The sequence below is a fragment of the Callithrix jacchus genome, chromosome 22, assembly GCF_049354715.1.
Source record: "Callithrix jacchus isolate 240 chromosome 22, calJac240_pri, whole genome shotgun sequence".
Lineage (NCBI taxonomy): Eukaryota > Metazoa > Chordata > Mammalia > Primates > Cebidae > Callithrix > Callithrix jacchus.
Genome location: NC_133523.1, coordinates 37,662,174 through 37,681,461, shown reverse-complemented (window position 1 = coordinate 37,681,461; position 19,288 = coordinate 37,662,174). Strand labels below are relative to the sequence as shown.

Here is a 19,288-nt window from a genome sequence, read left to right as displayed (position 1 = left end):
AGGGTGTGAATGTGCATCCCGACCCTGAGCCATGGGGACAGCAGGAGGCTGAGGCTCAGGACTGTGCTTGCCCAACTTTTAGGGTATGTGTGTGACTGTGTGTGTCTGTGTGTGTGTGTGTGTGTTTCTGCACATGGTGTGTGTAGAGGTGGGTGAGAGAATCACTGCTGAAGGAGGCAAAGCAGTTCCCAGGGGCCGGAAACACAGAGAAAAGGAAAAAGAGAAGGAGGGAAAACGGAGGCAGGACCGAGGGGAGTGGACGAGAGGTGTCCTGGGTACAGACCCCGCCCATGAGACTAAGAAGTGCTCCTGCCCTGGGAAGAGGCTCAGTGCAGAAGGAGGAAGGAGAGCAGAGCTGGCAGCCGTGATCTGAGGAGGACACGCAGGCAGCAGAGACCATGGTGTTCCCCTCAGCACCTCCCTGCACACAGCCCATCACCTGGCAGGGGTTCCTGCTCACAGGTGAGGAGAGAACTTCCTGGGAGAGGACAGGAGGAGGAAGTGCAGTTACTGGCTGGGGTCTCCTGGGGAGGACGGGGCTCTACAAAAGAAAGAAGCCTCTGTTGGAGCCTAGATAGGGGGAAAATACACCAGAAAGGGGCAGAGATCAAAACGAAAATCTCAGTGAACTGGAATTGGGAAGAGGCAGGAAAATCTCAAGTGTTCTGTTTTCCTGGTTAATTATCACTGGCCACTACATTTCGTAAAATAAGAACTATATCAGATGACATTTAAAATAAAAACATAAGCAGGGCATGAAACAGTGTCCTCACTCAAAAACCTCCACAGTTGGAAAAGAAAAAAACACCACCAGGATGTGGAGGGCTCTGGGAATTCTCACATCCACAGGAGTCTGCAGTCTTTCCCGGGTGTTAGGGTGCAGCCAAGACCACAAGCGTCTGTCCTCATGGAGCTCACACTCATGGGGAGGAAGACAAACACGCAAAGAGATCTAGAGTGTGAGGTCAGGTGTTGACAAGAGCCCTGGAGGGAACAGAGCAGGGAAATGTCAGAAAGGGAAGACCCAAGGTCTCCGGAGGAGGTGTCAAGAAAGGCAGCTTCTAAGGGTGCCCCGATGTGAGCACGATCTGAGGGCGGTGGGGAGGGAGCCAGGCAACCGTTAGGGAAGAGGATTCCGAACAGCAAAAAGGCCAAGGTCAGAAGTGTTGGGGGTCCTGTTGCTGACCTTGACCCAGTAGGACAGCAGGACACACACACACACGCACGCATGCACACACAAAAGGTATAGGTGTGTGTCTCTTCAAGGCTGAGGATTGAAGAGACCTTCTCAGGACCCAGAGCCCCATCTTTTCACCCCAATATATAAGTCTCCATATTGACAGATGCTCTCTCTACCTCCTAGCATCACTTTTAAACTTCTGGAACCCACCCACCACTGCCCAAGTCATGATTGAAGCCCAGCCACACGTTGTTTCAGAGGGGAAGGATGTTCTTCTGCTTGTCCACAATTTGCCCCAGAATCTTATTGGCTACAGCTGGTACAGAGGGAAAATCATGGACATCACCCACTACATGACAGCATTTTTAATAGACGGTCACATAACTATATTTGGGCCAGCACACACTGGACGAGAAACAATATATCCCAATGCATCCCTGCTGATCGAGAAGGTCACCCAGAATGACGCAGGACCCTACACCCTACAAGTCATCACGCAAGGTGATAGGAATAATGGAGAAACTGGACATTTCACCTTACACCGTGAGTGATTCCACAGAATCCCTGGGTGGTGTCGGGTTGCGGGGTAGTCACTTCTACTTTGCACACATAGAATTGTCAGACCTGGACTGTCTGTGTCCCTCTCTGCATTATGTCCCAATTTGGGGTTTGGGCATTTAGCACAGGACACACACAGGGGAGACAAACTTCGACAGATCAGAATTCCTTTCCCGCATCCAGACCCTGCAGACATTCACTGCAGAGGAAGGACAGTCTGACAGCGGGGACTCAGCAGGAGATCACTCTCAGCCAAGCACCCCATGCCTTCTCCATAACATGACCCTGAGGAAGACCCTGGAGAATGGAGTAGGGCTTGGCCTGAGGGGTCCCCTGGGATACTCTCAGGGAAGCTCAGCCCTAGAAGCCCCAACCCCAGACCCCTATCTCAAAAGTCTTACTCCAGATAAAGCTGAGGAGCCTGTGTGAGGGCTGGGTCATGGCTTCCTGGGCAGGGCTTACTGCGAGCAAGGATTTACCAGCTGTCTGAGGACGGTGGCTCCTGGAGCTGCTCACCAGCCAGGGCTCAGCCCTCAGAGCCTCATCTGGGCAAGGACAGAACCTTCTTCACCTGATACTCAGAGTAGAGAGGACAGAAAGACAAGCTTTGTGGGCCATCGGCCAACTATCTTGGGAGGTTTGGGACGCTCCATAGAAAGTCCAGTGTCCCCAGAAGCAGAAACAGAAGACAGAAGAGGTACCTGGCAGCAGCTTGTCCACAGGGATCTGACCTAAAGGTACTCTCTCATGGAGGCAAGTCATAATAAATGCTGTTTATTATTTATTTATAAATTGAATATTATTTATAAATGCTGTGCTAAGCGTTAGGTCAGGTGAGTAATTTAAAGTGGATTTACAGAGAGCATGAAAAGCCACACACTTTGATGGAGACAAAACTGAGGCACAGGAAGGCACAGCCACGGAACCAGAGTCACACAAACACCAAGGGCAGGTCAGAGTCCCGTGACGTCTGTCTGCAGCCACAGGCCCATCCTCTCCACCGGAAGTGAGGGCTTACTGGGGTCTCAGGACCCCACAGTCATTTACTGGCTCAAATCCCTTCTTCTTAGGCATCCAAACCTCAGAGAAGTGAGAGCAAATGGACAGCTGCTTAGTTGTACTCGAGAACTAAATCGCCTGCCTCAACTGTCAGAGTCAGGGCAAAAACGGTCCAGGCCTCCCCCTTAGATCTTAACCTCCATCACTGAATCTAAAATCCTGTGTTTTCCAAAGTGGTGACGTCACTCTCGTGAGAGGACACAGGAGAGGCCTTTATTTTTCTTTCCCTACTCACACCCTGCACCAGCACAGGCCCAGCGAGAGACACATACTCAGGACTTCTCACATCAAAAATGAAGGAATTGGCTGGCACGGTGGCTCATGCCTGTAATCCCAGGGAGATTTGGGAGGCTGAGGCAGGCAGATCACAAGGTCAGGAGATCGAGACCATCCTGGCCAACATGATGAAACCCAGTCTCTACTAAAAATACAAAAATTAGCTGGGCGTGATGACACGCGCCTGTAGTCCCAGATATTCAGGAGGCTGAGGCAGGAGAATCACTTGGATCCGGGAGGCGGAGGTTGCAGTGAGCTGAGATTACGCCACTGCACTGCAGCCTGGGTGACAGAGCAAGACTCTGTCTCAAAAAAAAAAAAAAATGATTTTCAAGGAGTTTCAGGGACACAGAACTAAAAAATAAGTACTGCTAATTGATTGAGAATGAAATCATGCTGGTGGGGGGAAATGATCTGTCTTTGTGAAATTCGCCTCTAGGTGGGTACCACATGAATGGATGAGCCATTAGTCATGGGTACGGATGATGTCAGCTGGTTGCCAGAATGCAAAATCTCAGGAAAACCTCCAAAGACCAATCTCAGGTTCTACAATAGTGATGTTATCTACAGGAGCAATTCGTCACACATTTTGTAAACTCCGGCCTAATGACATTGGAACAGTAAGGGATTATAGACTGTGCCTACATTTTAGCAGAATTCAGGCTGTTCCTATAATCTTAATCTCATGCTCTTTCATTAGTTTTACAAAGGCAGTCCCTGGGCAATAAGGGAATTAGTTTCACGGAGGAACTATTATCACTCTTGCTTCAGAGTTAAACCATAAACTAAATTCCGCCCATGGTTAGCCTGGCCTATGCCCAGGAATGAGTGAGGACAGCCAGCCTGAGGCTAGACACCGGATGGAGTCGGCCATCGAGTTTGCTCTCACTGTTGTAATCTTTGCACTGACTCACCAGGGTGTCACAGGCTGGACAAGCCTGCAGTCCCCAAACCCCATGGGCTTATTTCACCCACGTCACTTGTGATTCCGTCCTCAACCTGCTGTGGAACTCACATCCTCCAGTCACTTCCTAGAGGCTTCTGGTTTCCTGTCAGGCATATAACAAGCTGGAGATTTGTCATTCAGATCTAACAGCAAGTAAAAAGCTGAACAAACTCAAAAATCAACAACTCTTCAAAATCCCTCAGAGATGTGAGGTCTCAGTGCCAACTGACCCACATATTGGAGAGAGTGACAGGCAAAGACAGATCAGCAACCTCATCTGAGCAGAAACCCAGGCACAGAAACCCCCGTGGGAACCAGTGCTGGGGACAGAGAACCTGAACTGCAACTGGTGAGTTGCCAAAGAATCAGTGCAGACAAGACCCAGAGGGAAACACTCGAGGGGATGGACCACTTTTGACAACACAGGCACTTTTTGTGACTCTTAGCTTCTGGGGCTCTACCAGGTTTTTGCAGTGAATATTCAGTAGAAATCTCCTCATCCTTTCTGTGGGGGGAGGGTAAAGGAACAACTTGAAGATATGCCAGTGAGTTCTATTCTTTTTAATAAGACCTGTCTTTAAGAGAAACTATTTTACCACAGCCTAATCAGCTAGGGTCTTGTCAGAGCCTAAATGGCCTGTAGGAGAGAAAATATCCAACTGCAAATTCTTCTAGCCATTATGTCTCACCTAAAATGAGGAAAAACTGAGAGCCTTCAGGTTGTTGTGTCCTGGGCTGTGAATGTCACAAGTGCCCCTGGGCTGTGAACATCACAGGAGGCACTTGTGACGTTCACAGCCCAGGACACAGACCTCATCCAGGATCACAGAACCCTTCCCTCTCCACACTCACCACATCACTGAACGCCTGCTCCCTCAAGTCCCTTTACCCAGTACATCATGTCTGACTTTCAACAAATCATACAAGACAGACTATGGCCAAATATATATATATGCGCACAATTTGAAAGAGCAAGGATCAGAACAAAACACAGATGTGACAGATGTGTTGAAATTATCAGACTGGGAACCTTTTTTTTTTTCTGAGATGGAGTTCTTGCTCTTGTTGCCCAGGCTGGAGTGCAGTGGTACGATCTCAGCTCACTGCAACCTCTGCCTCCCGGGTTCAAGCAATTCTCATGCCTCAGCCTCCCGAGTAGCTGAGATTGCAGGCTCCCACAACCATGCCTGGCTAATTTTGTATTTTTAGTAGAGATGGGGTTTCTCCATGTTGGTCAAGTTGGTCTCAAACTCCCAACATCAGGTGATCTGCCTGCCTCGGCCTCCCAAAGTGCTGGGATTACAGGTGTGAGCCACCGCACCCAGCCCACATTGGGAATTCAAAAGAAATGTGATTAAGGGTCATAATTTAAAAAGTAGACACCATGCAGGAACAGATGAATGATGTAAGCAGATAGATGAATATTCTAAGAAAGAATCAACAGAAATGCTAAAGATAAAAAATACTGTTACAAAAATGAAGAATGCCTTTGATGGGCTTACTGATAGACTGGACACAGCTGAGGAAAGAATCCCTAGCTGGAGGATGTGTCAACAGGAACGTCCAAAACTGAAACAGGAAAGTTCAAAAAGGGTGGGAAAAAAGCAGAACAACATATTCAACTACATGATTAATATTTTGTACTGAAAATAGCAATTTTTAAAGTTTATAGCTGTGGTCCACCACAAAGTGTGTAACATACATGTAATGGGAGTACTGGTGGTTTGGGGGACCAGTTGGAGGTGGCCAGGTGGGTGCTATCTGATGGTTTTACTGTCTGTTCCACATACACCTGTTTCCTCATGAGGATGCCATTTGCAGAAGTTGGGGTTCTTCATGTGGAGAGACACACGAGCCACTGGCATCTCACTTAGACTCTTCCTAATTAACATGAACTTAAACTCTAGTTGTGTTTCCTGAGGTTAAGAGAAAATGAAGAAAGCATTTCACATACCTGTTTTGAGCTCCTCCCCGTTTTCCCTGACTCTGCACAGAAATTAGAAGAGGGAGCTCTTTCTGTATTTACTAACATAACACACATCACTTCTCTTAATTTGGCATCATTCCTCCCTTTATGTAACTGACACACCTAAGACTCTCTCTCTCACCAGTTCTTTCCTTTCACTGGGACTCTCTACTTAGTGAGTGGCTCATTTCAAATCACCTTCAGCTTCTTCCATTGAGCATAGTGTGATCCTGCTGGAATTCACAACACTCCTAAACCTTATTTTGGTATCAAGAGAAATACCACTGCCAGCAATTGATCTTAGATGTTTGGACCATCAGTAAAAATTCCCACTGATGAAAACATTTTCATGTTGCCACCAAATATTTTTTGTTACTAGAGTCAGAACATAACATGAGGTCTGAACTCGTGACAACTTTTTACAGTATTACAAATTGAGCATCCAAAATCTGAAATGCCCCCAAATCCAACACTTCTGACCACTTCCATGACGCGAAAAAGAAGTGCTCACCGGAGCATTTTGGATTTAACCCTTTTCAGATTTTGGAGGCTAAACCATTAAGTACACTGCAAACATTGCAAAATCAAACCAAGTTAGAAATCCAAAACACTTCTGGTTTTAGGCTTTCTGCATAAGGAATGCTTTATTCGTATAAACTATAGGCATGAAGCTGTACAGCAGATCTCTAAAACCTCCTCATCCTGCATAACTGAAACTGCACACCCATCGAACATGCCCTATTCCCCTGACCCCAGCTCCTGGCAACTACCATTCTCTTCTCTGACTCACTCTGAAATCCACTGACATGAGGTCCATAGAGTAGTCAAAATCATGGAATCACAGAGTAGAATGTCTAATGAGACAAAGTATCTGCAAGACTTCTTCCCAAATTTTGGTCTCATGTCCGTCAAACACATATGATCCATGAAGTCCAGCTTTCCGGCACTTCACGCTCCCCCTTTCCACCAGTCAGTTCTGCATTTGCAAACATCCACATGTATTTCTAGAAAGATCCACAGGGTCCTCACCTTCCCTCTACAGGGGGAAAGAGAACATCATGGACCCAGAACAGGGTACATAGTCTTGCTCCAAAGCTACCAGCTCTTGCCTGTCCCCTTCACTCTTTCTAGATCATTCCTTGGACTCTGCTCTATCTTTAGAGTCACTGGCTTACGTCAGTCACTACCAAACACCTGGGGAAACTGCCCCACCTTGTGCCTCCACTGCCTGATGGCTGAACTGACCTCCAGGCTTGCCCCTGCCCTCCCCCGTGTTACTTCTGCTGAAGTACCCAGTCCCAGGCCATGCTGCCCAGTACCCAAAGGGTATCCAAAGGACAGTGGTAAGTTCCATCATCACCCATCTCTAGGATGTCCTTGGAAAGGAAAGCTGCAGAGAAAACATACCGGGGGGAAAAGTAAAACTGAAACTGAAAAGATTCCAGCAGCTACATGTTCCAGGTAAGGACAACAAGGTGGGCCAGGCAGGCAACTGGAGAGGGAAGGACTCAGAGAGGCACCAGGAGCTATGACTCTTGGTCCTGTGTCTTTCCATGACCCAACACTCTGCTCCATTCACACTTGAGAAAGTCTGTACTTCTCCCACATAAAGCAGCAGCCTCACTATCTCTGAGCCCTCAGATTGCCATGCATCTGTCTTATAACACACATACACCTGCCATGGGCTTTTAAGGACTTCAGTAGGCTGAGAGGTGGGAGATGCCAACTGTCACTGAAAAATGCCTTTGGAGGAATCAAAGGTGCCACACAGGGTAATCTTCTCTCTGTTATCTGCACAGTGGAGACTCCCAAGCCCTCCATCACCAGCAGCAACTCAAAACCCAGGAAGGCTGACACTGTGACCTTAACCTGTGAACCTGAGATTAAGGTCGCAAACTACCTGTGGTGGATAAATGGTGAGAGCCCCCCAAGCAGTAGCAGGCTGCAGCTGTCCAATGACAACAGAACCCTCATTCTATTCAGTGTCACGGAGAAGGATGCGGGAGTCTATGAATGTGAAGTGAAGAACCCAGTGAGTGCCAGCCGCAGTGATCCAGTCACCCTGAAAGTCCTTCGTGAGTATCTTCTGTTCCTCTGTGGGCCCAGGCTTCCATCCCAGATACACATGCAGGGGCCAGGCCTCTCAGCTCCAAGTACAGAGATCTTTACCCCTGGACATCGAAGCTGGCCATGATTTTCTGCACTGGGCAAACCAGAGTAGGCTTGGCCTTAATCAACAATGGGAAGGAAGGGGCTGCTCCTGTCACGGGAGGCTCAGGGTCCACAGCTTGTGATGAAAGCAACAGGTGAGTGTCTCGGGCTCCAGATCAGTGAACACAGCAGGGGCTTGCCTGGGACTTCCGTGTTGTGTTTGGTTCACAGGGTCACTGTGGCCCTTCCACAGACCAGGAGCTTCCCCTTCCCCCTGACAGTATCACCTGTGGCTGTATTCTCTCTGCTCCAGATGGCCTGGATGCCCCTACCATTTCTTCTTCATACAGCTATCACCATTCAGGGGAAATCCCCAAGGTCTCCTGCCTCACAGACTCTCACCCACTGGAAGAACATTCTTGGCTGATTGATGGGAAGTTCCAGCAATCAGCACAAGTGTTCTTTATCCCCAAAATCACTAAAATATACAGAGGGGTCTATAACTGTGTCACGCATAACTCAGACACTGGCGGAACAAATCTCATAATCAAGAGGGTCATAGACCCTGGTAAGTGGATCCCTAGAGCACTGGCAGTGTTTCCCAGTGAGGTCTATCTGGATACCAGGAAAGAGCCACCTGCCCTCTGCAAAGGGAGAGGGGACATCAAAAACCCATGACAGGGAATGTTTCTACTCCAAAGCCACCAGTTTTGTCTGTCCACTTCACTCTTTCTAGATGATTCTTTGGTCTATACACTAACAATGAACAATCTGAAAGGAAATTAAGAATTTCAATTGACATTAACATCAAAAACAATAAAATATTGTGAAATAACTTTAACCAGAAAGGTCAAAGGATTCTACTCTGAGAACTTCAAAACATTGCTGAAAGAAATGAAAGATGACATCAATAAATGGAAAGACATTTCATTTGTATGGATTTGAAGACTCAATACTGTTAGGAAGACAGTACTACCCACAGTGAGCTGCAGCCTCAACCCAACCCCGACCAGAATCCCAGCAACATTTTCTGCAGAATTAGAAAAATCTGTCTTAAGTCTGACCTGACAGGCTCTTACTAATGACTGCCACAACAAAGACACAGAGAAAGAAGCAACCAGGGTAAGGTGGAAAGTTCTGATGACACAGAAAATAACCATCACCCTTCTCACATCCCAAAGCTTTCAAAAATACACGAGCACAACATGGCCAGCAGGGAATTCGCCAAACACTAATCACCAGGCTAGAAACATGGTGAGGGAAAAAAAGCAGGGGTGGGGGAGGAGGAAGAATATATTTGGCGCATCACCTTCCACTTTTGCCTACTAATCTGATGCTGAAAAGAAATGCTCACTGGGGCACTGTGGATCTTGAATCTTTCAGATTTGGGATGCTAAACCAGTAAGTGTATGGCAAATATTTCAGAATCAAAAAATGTCAGAAATACAAAACCCCTTGTATCCTAAGTCTTATGCATAACAAATACTCAATCTGTGTAAACTATAGGCATCAAGCTGTACAGCAGATCTCTAGAACCTCCCCATCTCCCATAACTGAAACTGTACCCCCATGAACAACTCCTTATTCTCCCCACTACCAACTTCTGGCAACCAGCAGTCTCTCCTCTGATTCACTCTGAAATCCACTTACGTGAGGTCCCCAGAGTAGTCAAACCCATGGAATCAGAGAATAGAATGTCCAATGGAAGAAAATATTTGCAAAACTTCTTCCCAAATTTCTGTCTCATATCCATGAAACACACATGGTCCGTGAGGACCAGATTTCCAGCAGGTCATGCTCCCCATTTCCACCAGTCAGCCCTGCATTTGCAAATGTCCACATGTACTGCTAGAAGGATTTCCATGGTCCTCACCTGCCCTCTGCAGAAGGAGAGGAAACTTCAACAACCCAGGACAGGAAACATGGTTCTGCTCCGAAGTCACCAGCTCTCACCTGTCCCCTTCACTCTTTCTAGGTCATTCCTTGGACTCTGCTCTATCTTTAGAGGTCACTGGCTCAAGTCAGTCACTATGAAACATCTGGGGAAAACTGCCCCCCCTTGTGCCTCCACTGTCTGATGGCTGAACTGACCTCCAGGCTTGACTCTGGTCTCCCCTGGGTTATTTCTGTTGAAACATCCAGTCCTAGGACGTCCTTCAGGGTTTCAGAACAGTGGGAACTCCCATTATTACTTATCTCTAGAATGTACTTGGAAAGGGAAGCTGTAGAGAAAACACATCTAAGGGGGCAAAGTAGGATGGAATTTGGAAGGGACCCAGCAGTCGCACATTCCAGGTAAGGAACCCAAGGTGGGCCAGCCAGTCAGCTGAGTAGGGAAGGACTGGGAGGGGTACCAGGGGCTGTGACTCCCACTCACATGTCTGTTCATGACCCAACACTGCTGCTCAATCCACACGTGAGAAAGCCTGTGCTTCCCTAAGACAGAGCAGGTGGCCTCACTGTCCTGGAGCCCTTGGATCATCGTACATCTGTCTTGTGACACACATTCCAGCCATTGGCTTTCAAGGACTTGGGTGGGCTGAGAGGTGGGAGATGCAACTCTGATTGAAAGATGCCTGTGGAGGAATCAAAGATGCCAGACAGGGCAATCTTCTCTTTGTTATCTCCACAGCAGAGCTGCCCCAAGTCTATATCACCAGCAACAAATTCAATGCTGTGGAACATGTCGATGAGGTAACCTTAACCTGTGTACCTGAAATTAGAAATGCCATCTACCTGTGGTGGTTAAATGGTCAGAGCCTCCCGTTCAGTCCCAGGATGCAATGGTCTGATGACAACAGAATCCTCACTCTAAACAAAGTCACTAGAAATGACAGAGGATCCTATGAGTGTGGAATACAGACCTCAGCGGGTGCCATCCTCAGTGACCCAGTCACCCTAAATGTCCTCTGTGAGTATCTTGTGTTTCTCAGTGGGCGAGGCCACCAGCTCAAATCCAAATGGCCAGAGGCCAGGACTCTCAGTCTCTCTCAGGTTCAAGTATGAAACCTTTATTTCTGGACACCCGAGCTGGCCACGACTTCCTGTCCTGTGAAAACCTGGGTGGGCACAGTCTTGACCAAGAATATAGGGGGAGGGATGCTCTTGTCATGGGAGACTTGGGTCCACAGCTTGTGATGGGACAAACAGGTGAATACTTCAGGCTTCGGCTCAGTGAACAGAGAGGAGGTTTGGCTGGGACTTCGGGGTGTGTCTTGGCTCAGAGGGACACTGTATCCCTTTAACTGGCCAGGACCATCCCCTTCCCTCGCAGGACATTACCTGTGGCTTTATTCTTTTGCTCCAGATGGCCCAGACTTTCCCAGAATTTCTCCTTCAAAAACCGTTTACCATCAAGGAAGAAACCTCCGCCTCTCCTGCTTCGCAGACTCTAACCCGCCAGCAGAGTATCATTGGATAGTTAATGGGATGCGTCGGCTAAAAGGAAAAGAGGTCCATGTCCCACGAATCACTACAAAGAACAGCGGGCTCTATGGTTGTTTTGTTCGTAACTCAGCCACTGGCAAGAGAAACTTGGTATTCAAGGAAATCAAAGTGGTTGGTAAGTGAGTCCCAGCATCATTGGCAATAGGTTTTTGGATGGAGTCTATCTGGCTTTCAGAGAAAGTCAGGAAAACATGTTTATTCCCAGCCTGTGTCCCGTAGGCACAGGCAAATTTGAAATTCTCCTCCTGAACCCGCCCAATTTGTCTCTACAGACACCGTTTTCCTTATTTCTCATGACCGACCTTGTGTCCAGCCTGAGCAAAGTAGGGAGGGGGCTTGTCAGCCCTGAGCCCTATGTGGTGGAAGAGGCTTCACAGAGGGACAAGAAGGAGCGTCCTCGAGATCAGTTGCTTCTCGCTGTCACCAACACATCCCTTTCTGTCACGTCTTTGTTTTCTTTTACCTACTGCATGAGCTTCAAGAAACATCTGAAGCTTTGAAACAAGCTCATACTTTTCCCCCACATGAGAGGAGGAAGCCCCTTAGATGAGGGAGGAGCAGCTCAGACTCTGCTCCCTGCTCTGCTCCAGGCTCCTCTGTGACTGGCCCTGCCTGACTGCACCTGGGGTGGGACCAGTGTGTGTGGAGAAAGAGCCCCGGTGGCCTGTTCTGAATGTGGCTAAGTCGAGTTGCCAGTTGAAGCCAAGTGTCCCCTGGGTCAGGCTGCAGGGAAATAAGCAGAGAGGAAGCCTCAGGGAAGACTCCTGAGCTGTGTCCTGGCTCTGACGTCAGTGGCTGTATGAGGCTGTGGGCACAGCACATGGGACACAGCAGAGGACAGTGAGTGACGTACACTCGGAGACATACGGAGATTCACCCATGGGGACTGTGTGTGGCAGGAAAGAGATACATACATATAAGTATAGATAGATAGATACATACATACATATATATATAGACTTTATATATACATAGTCTATATAAACAATATAGTCTATAGATAAGTATATATAAAGTCTATATATGTCTATATAAGTGTACATGTATGTCTATATAGACACATATATACTATATACCATATAGGGTATAGTGTCTATATATATTACATATATTGTGTATATATATATACAATATACTCTAATATACTCTAAATATATACATTATATAGACTATATACATTATATATTTAATGTATATATTATATAGACTATATATACCATATGCTATATATACACACAGAGGGTTCATCCGCTTTGCACCATGTATCAGAATTGTATTGCTTGTTAAGACTGAATAACATTCCATTGCATGGATGTACCTCATTTTCCTATTCACTTGTTGCAATGGACTTTTCCGTTCTTTCCACCTGTTGACTATTGTGAGTAATGCTGCTGTGAGTATCAGTGTACAAATATCCATTCACATTTATTTTAACTTTTAGAGTGTTTGTCCAGAGTGGAATTGCTGGATCAAATGGCAATTCTTTGTTTTGGGAAACAGCCATACCATTTTCCACAGAGGTTACAACACGTCACATTCTCAACAGCAATGCACCAGAGTTCCAATTTTTCCACTTACTTGAAAATACTTATTGCTTGATATTCTTGCATGCTTTTTTTGAATCAAAGCCATCCTAATGTGTGTGGCATGTGGTTTAGATTGTGGTTTAGATTCACATGTCTCTAAGTATTAGTGATGTTGAGCATCTATGAGTGTGCTTGTCGGCCATTTGCATATCCTCCCTGGAGAAATCTCTATTTTAGTCCTTTGTTCACATTTCGCTGGGTTTTGGGATTTTTTGCTGTTGATATGTATTTCTTTCTATAGTCTGGAAATTAATCCCTTATCAGATACATAATTTGCAAATAATTTTTCCCATTTAATTGGTTGACTTTTCATTTTCTCAATAATTTTTTATACAGAAAAGTTTTTAATTTTCAGGAAGTCCAACTTACCTACTTTATTGCCTCTATTTTTGCTGTTATAACCAAGAAATCACTGTGAAATCTAATGTCATGAAGCTTTTTCCCTATATTTCATTCCAGCAGTTTTATAGTTTTTGCTCTTCCCTTTCATTCTTTGATCCACTGTGGGATAATTTTTATATATGGTGCTAGGTAAAGGTTCAGCTCATTTCCATCCATGGATATCCAGCTCTCCCAATATCTTTTGTTAACAAGACTATCCTTTCCCCATGCAATGGCCTTGGAATCTTGTCAAAATCACTCGGCTATATAAGCAGGCATTTCTTTGTGGGCTCTCTATTCTATTCTGTTAATTTCTATGTCCTCCTTCATGCCAGTCACTGTAGTCACTATTGTGGCTTTGTAGTAAGTGTTGAAATCAGGAAGTGTGAGTCCTCTAGCTTTTCTTTTCTTTTTTTTTTTTTCAAGATTGTTTGTCTATTTATACTCTTGAGAGTCAATATGAATCTTAGGACAGATTTGTCTATTTCTGCAAAACACGTCACTGGGATTCTGACAGGAATTGCGTTGAACCTGCAGCTCGCTTGGGTAGTGTTGTCCTCCTAGCAATATCGAGTCTTCCCATCCATGAAAATGAAATGTCTTTCCACTTATTGACATCATCTGTGATTTCTTTCAGCACTGCTTTGTAGACTTTGGGGTACAATTCTTTCAACTTCTCGGTTAAACTTATTCTAAAATATTTATTCTTTTTGATGTTAACGTGAATGGAAAACTTTTCTTACTTTCCCTTCAGATTGTTAATTCTTGGTGTATAGAAACACAACTGATGTTTGCCTGCTGATTCTGTATGCTGCAACGTTACTGAATTTATCCTCACAGATTTTTCATCTTTAGCATTTTTTACATTTAAGTTCATGTTACCTGTGAACAGAGATTATTTTACTTTTTCTTTCAAATGTATCCTTTTTTCCTTGACTAATTTCTCTGGCCAGGACTTCCAATACCATGTTGAATAGAAGTGATGAAAGCATTTCATGCACGTGTGTCTTGTTCCTGATCACATGGGAAACTGCCCGTCCTTCTCCCCTGACTGCGTCAGCACTGGCCTTTTCACACATTGCCTTCATTATGTCGAGGTGGTTTCCTTCCATTCATAGTCAGAATGTTTTTATTATAACTCAATATTGAATTTTGTCAAATGGTTTTATTGGTTCAATTTTATTACTTATTACAGGTCTGTTCAGATTTTCTTTTTTTTTTTTTTACTTTATTAAAATACTGAGTTTTATTTCACATGTATATTTTTGTCTCCCCACCATTTCCATGTCTGACCACCACTACTACTATGTCCTATCATAACATTCCATACATACTTAAAATCAAGCAAAGGGTGGAGTTCCATCTTTAAAAACTACAGGCATTTTGGACAACACATTCTTGGCAATGGAATCTCGACAACATTTATCAAACACGGTAGGGAAAATTCTCACTCTGCATTATAAAAAGGACAGCCAGATATCAACTGTTACAGAAATGAAATAAGACGGAAAATTTTTAACAAATTGTTTAAACTATTTTCTTAAAGAGACTTCCTCCACTGCCAGAGATCTTGAATAGCCTCCTGGTCAGCCATCCGGAAGCAATTCTTCACATAATTGATGAGCTTGGCTTCCACTTTGGGAAGAGAACCACCTTCTTCTATACTTGCTTGCATTTTTGCTTTAATGTCTTCTACAGAACTAGGTCCTTTTGGTGTTTTAGGAGTTTTTTCCTGTTTTTTGAAGGATTCTTGTCCTTTTGATCTTGGTGTTGATGATGGTTTTGAGTCTTTTCCATTCTGATTTGACTTTTGTGCATTTTTGGCTGGAGTATCGCGTATAGATTTCTTCACTGGCACGTTTTCTTCAGTTTCCTCATCATCTTCATCATCATCTTCATCATCATAATCATCTTCATCATCTTCATCAGCAGCAAGTTTTACTTTTTTCTGTGGAACCTTGCTACCACCTCCAGGGGCAGACCGCTTTCCAGACATACTTAAGAGTTTCACATCCTCCTCCTCATCTTCTGACTCTGCATCTTCCTCCACAGCTACTAAGTGCTGTCCACTGATATGTACCGGCCCTGAACCACACTTCAATCGTAAGACCACTGGTGGTGTTATTTCAAAGCCCCCAAGGGAAACCGTTGGCTGTACAGACATTTTCAAAGTTGCCAGTGTTACTTTAATTGGACTGCCTTCGTAATTCATTGCCTCTGCTTCAACAATGTGCAATTCGTCCTTTGCACCAGCTCCTAAACTGACCGTTCTTAAAGATAACTGGTGCTCATTTTCATCATTATCCACCTTAAAGTGATAATCTTTGTTGGCCTTTAGTTCACAACCGAAAAGATAGTTCTGGGGCCTCAGGGGGCTCATGTCCATGACCATCAAATCTTCCATCGGGTGGCGACACGCACTTAGGTGGAAGAGAAGGCGGACGGAGATAAACGACCACTTCTCAAAAGAACAGAACAGCCGCTTAGGACGGACTCACACCAGGGAAAAGCTTCTTTTTTTTGTTTGAGACGGAGTTTCACTCTTGTTACCCAGGCTGGAGTGCAATGGCGCGATCTCGGCTCACTGCAACCTCCGCCTCCTGGGTTCAGGCAATTCTCCTGCCTCAGCCTCCTGAGTAGCACGTGCCACCATGCCCAGCTAATTTTTTGAATCTTGAGTAGAGACGGGGTTTCACCATGTTGACCGGGATGGTCTCGATCTCTTGACCTCGTGATCCACCCACCTTGGCCTCCCAAAGTGCTAGGATTACAGGCATGAGCCACCACGCCCGGCCTGGTCTGTTCAGATTTTCACGTGTTTCTAGGAATTGATCCATTTTACCTAGGTTATCCAATTTATTGACACCGAATTATGCGTAGTACTTTTACAATTTTATTGCTTTTGAATTGCTAACGTCTCTATTTTCTTTTCTCTCTCTCTCTCTTTTCTTTTTTTTTTTTGCTCAGTCACCCCCAAGGCCTGACCCAAGCAGGGGGGTGGTGGGTGGGCAAGGGCCCTGCCTCTGGCTGTGCCCTTAGCCCTGGGCTGCCAGTTTAGGCTGGTCTTAGGGAGCCGACCCTGGGGTCTTGGCCTTCTTTTTTTTTTTTTTTTTTTTTTTTTGAAAATGTGAAATGAAACTCAAAATGCATGACTGATTTATTCACAGCCTAAGAGTGCTGAGGAGGCCCCATTATAATGGTTGTAATTTTTCTTTTTTTTTTTTTTTTTTCTTAGAGGGAAAAAGAGAAAAAGAAGGGGAAAAAAAGAAAAAGAGGGAAAAAGGAATATTACTTCATTCCTAAAATGGGTTTCAATAATGGCCGATCAATATTTTGAGTGTTTAAAGTGGTTAATGCATATTTTATGTGTTTAAAATGGAGACCTCTATTGTGTTTATTTGTTCTGGCTCTGAGTTCAAGTCCTGGATATCGTTATCAATTTTCTGTCTCGTTGAATCTAAATCTCATTATGTGTCTTATGTATCTGGGTGTTAAGATCTCTTATTGTTACATTAATCCTTTTACCCTTGCATCCTTGTAGCTTTGAAATCTATTTTATTAAGTGTGAGAATTGCAACTCCTGCTTTTTATTTATTTATTTTTGCTCTCCATTTGGTTGGTGAGTTTTTTTCCATCCCCTTGTTTTGAGTCTTTGTATATCTTTAGATATATCGTTAGATTTTGTGGATAATGTATATTTTGTGTGTTTAAAATGGAGAGCTCTATTGAGTTTATTTGTTCTGGATCTTAGTTCCAGTCCCGGATATCGTTATCAATTTTCTGTCTCGTTGAATCTAAATCTCATTATGGGTCTTATGTATCTGGGTGTTAAGATCTTATTATTACATTAATCCTTTTACCCTTTTATCCTTGTAGCTTTATTTTGTCAAAATAAAGCTACAAAATCTATTTTGTCAAATGTGAAAATTGCAACTCCTGCTTTTTATTTATTTATTTTTGCTCTCCATTTGGTTGGTACTTTTTTGTTTCCAACCCTTTATTTTGAGTCTATGTATATCTTTGGATATACCGTTAGATTTTGTCTGTATCTTTTGATTGGGAGATTTGGTTGATTTAAATTTAGGGTTGCTGCCATTTGATATTAACTGGCTATTTTGTCCTTTCGTTGATGAAAATTCTTCTTTATGTTAATGCTCTTTACTTTTTGGTGTATTTTTAGAAAGGGTCATACCGGTTGTTCCTTTCTGTGTATAATGCTTCTTTTAGAAGTTCTTGTAAAGCAGGCCTGGTGGTAATAAAATCTCTGAGTACTTGCTTGTTCCTAAAAGATTTTATTTTTCCTTCAAATGTAAAGCTTAAATTGGCAGGATATGAAATTCTGGGCTGAAAGTTCTGTTAAGTATATATATATTTTTTTAAGAGAAAGAGACAAGGTGAATGTCTCACTGTGTAGGCCAGCCCAGGCTGGAGTGCAGTGGCATAATCATGTCTTACTGCAATCTCAACCTTCTGAGTTCAAGAAATACTCCTCCTCCAGCCTCCCGAGTACCTAGTGTATGCCATCGTGCCTGGCTAATTTTTTATAGAAATGTTTTGTAGGGACAGGGTCTTCCTATGCTGTCCAGGCTGGTTTCAAACTCCTGGCCCCAACCCATCTTTTTGCTTTCGCATCTCAAAGTGCTGGGATTAAAACATGAGCCCAGGCTCCACTTTCATTTCTGATTCTATTAGTTTCATGTTTCTTCCTTTTCTTCTTAGTCAGTCGAGTTAATCGTTGTCAATTTTGTTGATCTCATTGTAAAGAACCGACTTTTGGTTTCATTGATTTTCTCCACTGTTTTTCTATTCTTTATTTTATTTATATCCACTGTAATACTTATTATTTCCTTCATTCACTGTGTTGGGTTTAGGTTCTTCTATATCCTGAGGTTGTAAATTAGGTTGTTGATTTGAGATCCTTTTTATTTCTTAATGTAAGAGTTTACTGTTATAAATTTCTTGCACAAGATTCTTAACCTCTGTGAGCCTCTGATTCCTCAACTGAAAATTGCAATAAGAGTGCTTGCCTTATACTATTATTATTATCTTTTTGTTTGTTTGTTTTTTGAGATGGAGTTTCGCTCTTGTTACCCAGGCTGGAGTGCAATGGCGCGATCTCGGCTCACCGCAACCTCCGCCTCCTGGGTTCAGGCAATTCTCCTGCCTCAGCCTCCTGAGTAGCTGGGATTACAGGCACATGTCACCACCGTGCCCAGCTAATTTTTTGTACTTTTAGTAGAGACGGGGTTTCACCATGTTGACCTGGATGGTCTCAATCTTGACCTCGTGATCCACCCGCCTCGGCCTCCCAAAGTGCTGGGATTACAGGCTTGAGCCACCGTACCCGGCCATACTATTGTTTTAAAGGTTTAATGTAATTATCAATAAAACCTTCAGCAAAATGGCATGCACAGGAAATGTTTCATACATGTCAGCTGCTGTATTACTATCATTATCATGAGCCTTGAAGTCAGGTGGTCCTAGAATCAAATCTCAGATCCACCTCTCATTAGCCTTGTGACATCAGGAAAGCGTTTTCCTAAGCCTCCATCTTTTTATCTGTAAAATGAAAATAATGTCTACCCAACAGAATTATTGTATGAATCAAATAAGAGACAGGTAAAGAACGTAGTACAGGGCCCGGCACATAGGAGGGGGCCCTCAACACTCGCTAACATAACATTAATCATCAGCCTGAGTTGACTGCTGAGGTCTAAAAGTAAATGGTTGCAACAGAA

General features: G+C 44.3%; 1 protein-coding gene and 1 pseudogene across 2 annotated transcripts; one reads left to right on the top strand and one right to left on the bottom strand.

The window, feature by feature from the left end:
• Window positions 1–398: 398 nt before the first annotated feature.
• On the top strand, window positions 399–12,083 carry LOC100388701 (pregnancy-specific beta-1-glycoprotein 7). Its single transcript, XM_054249383.2, is given in 6 exon segments — window positions 399–462; window positions 1,364–1,723; window positions 7,785–8,060; window positions 10,769–11,047; window positions 11,444–11,706; window positions 11,856–12,083. Coding segments are annotated over 6 exon segments (1,470 nt in total).
• Window positions 12,084–14,912: 2,829 nt separating this feature from the next.
• Window positions 14,913–16,010, bottom strand: LOC128930450 (nucleophosmin pseudogene; annotated as a pseudogene). The gene has a single exon (XR_008478511.2). The product of XR_008478511.2 is annotated as a nucleophosmin pseudogene (transcript).
• Between the last annotated feature and the right edge of the window lie 3,278 nt (window positions 16,011–19,288).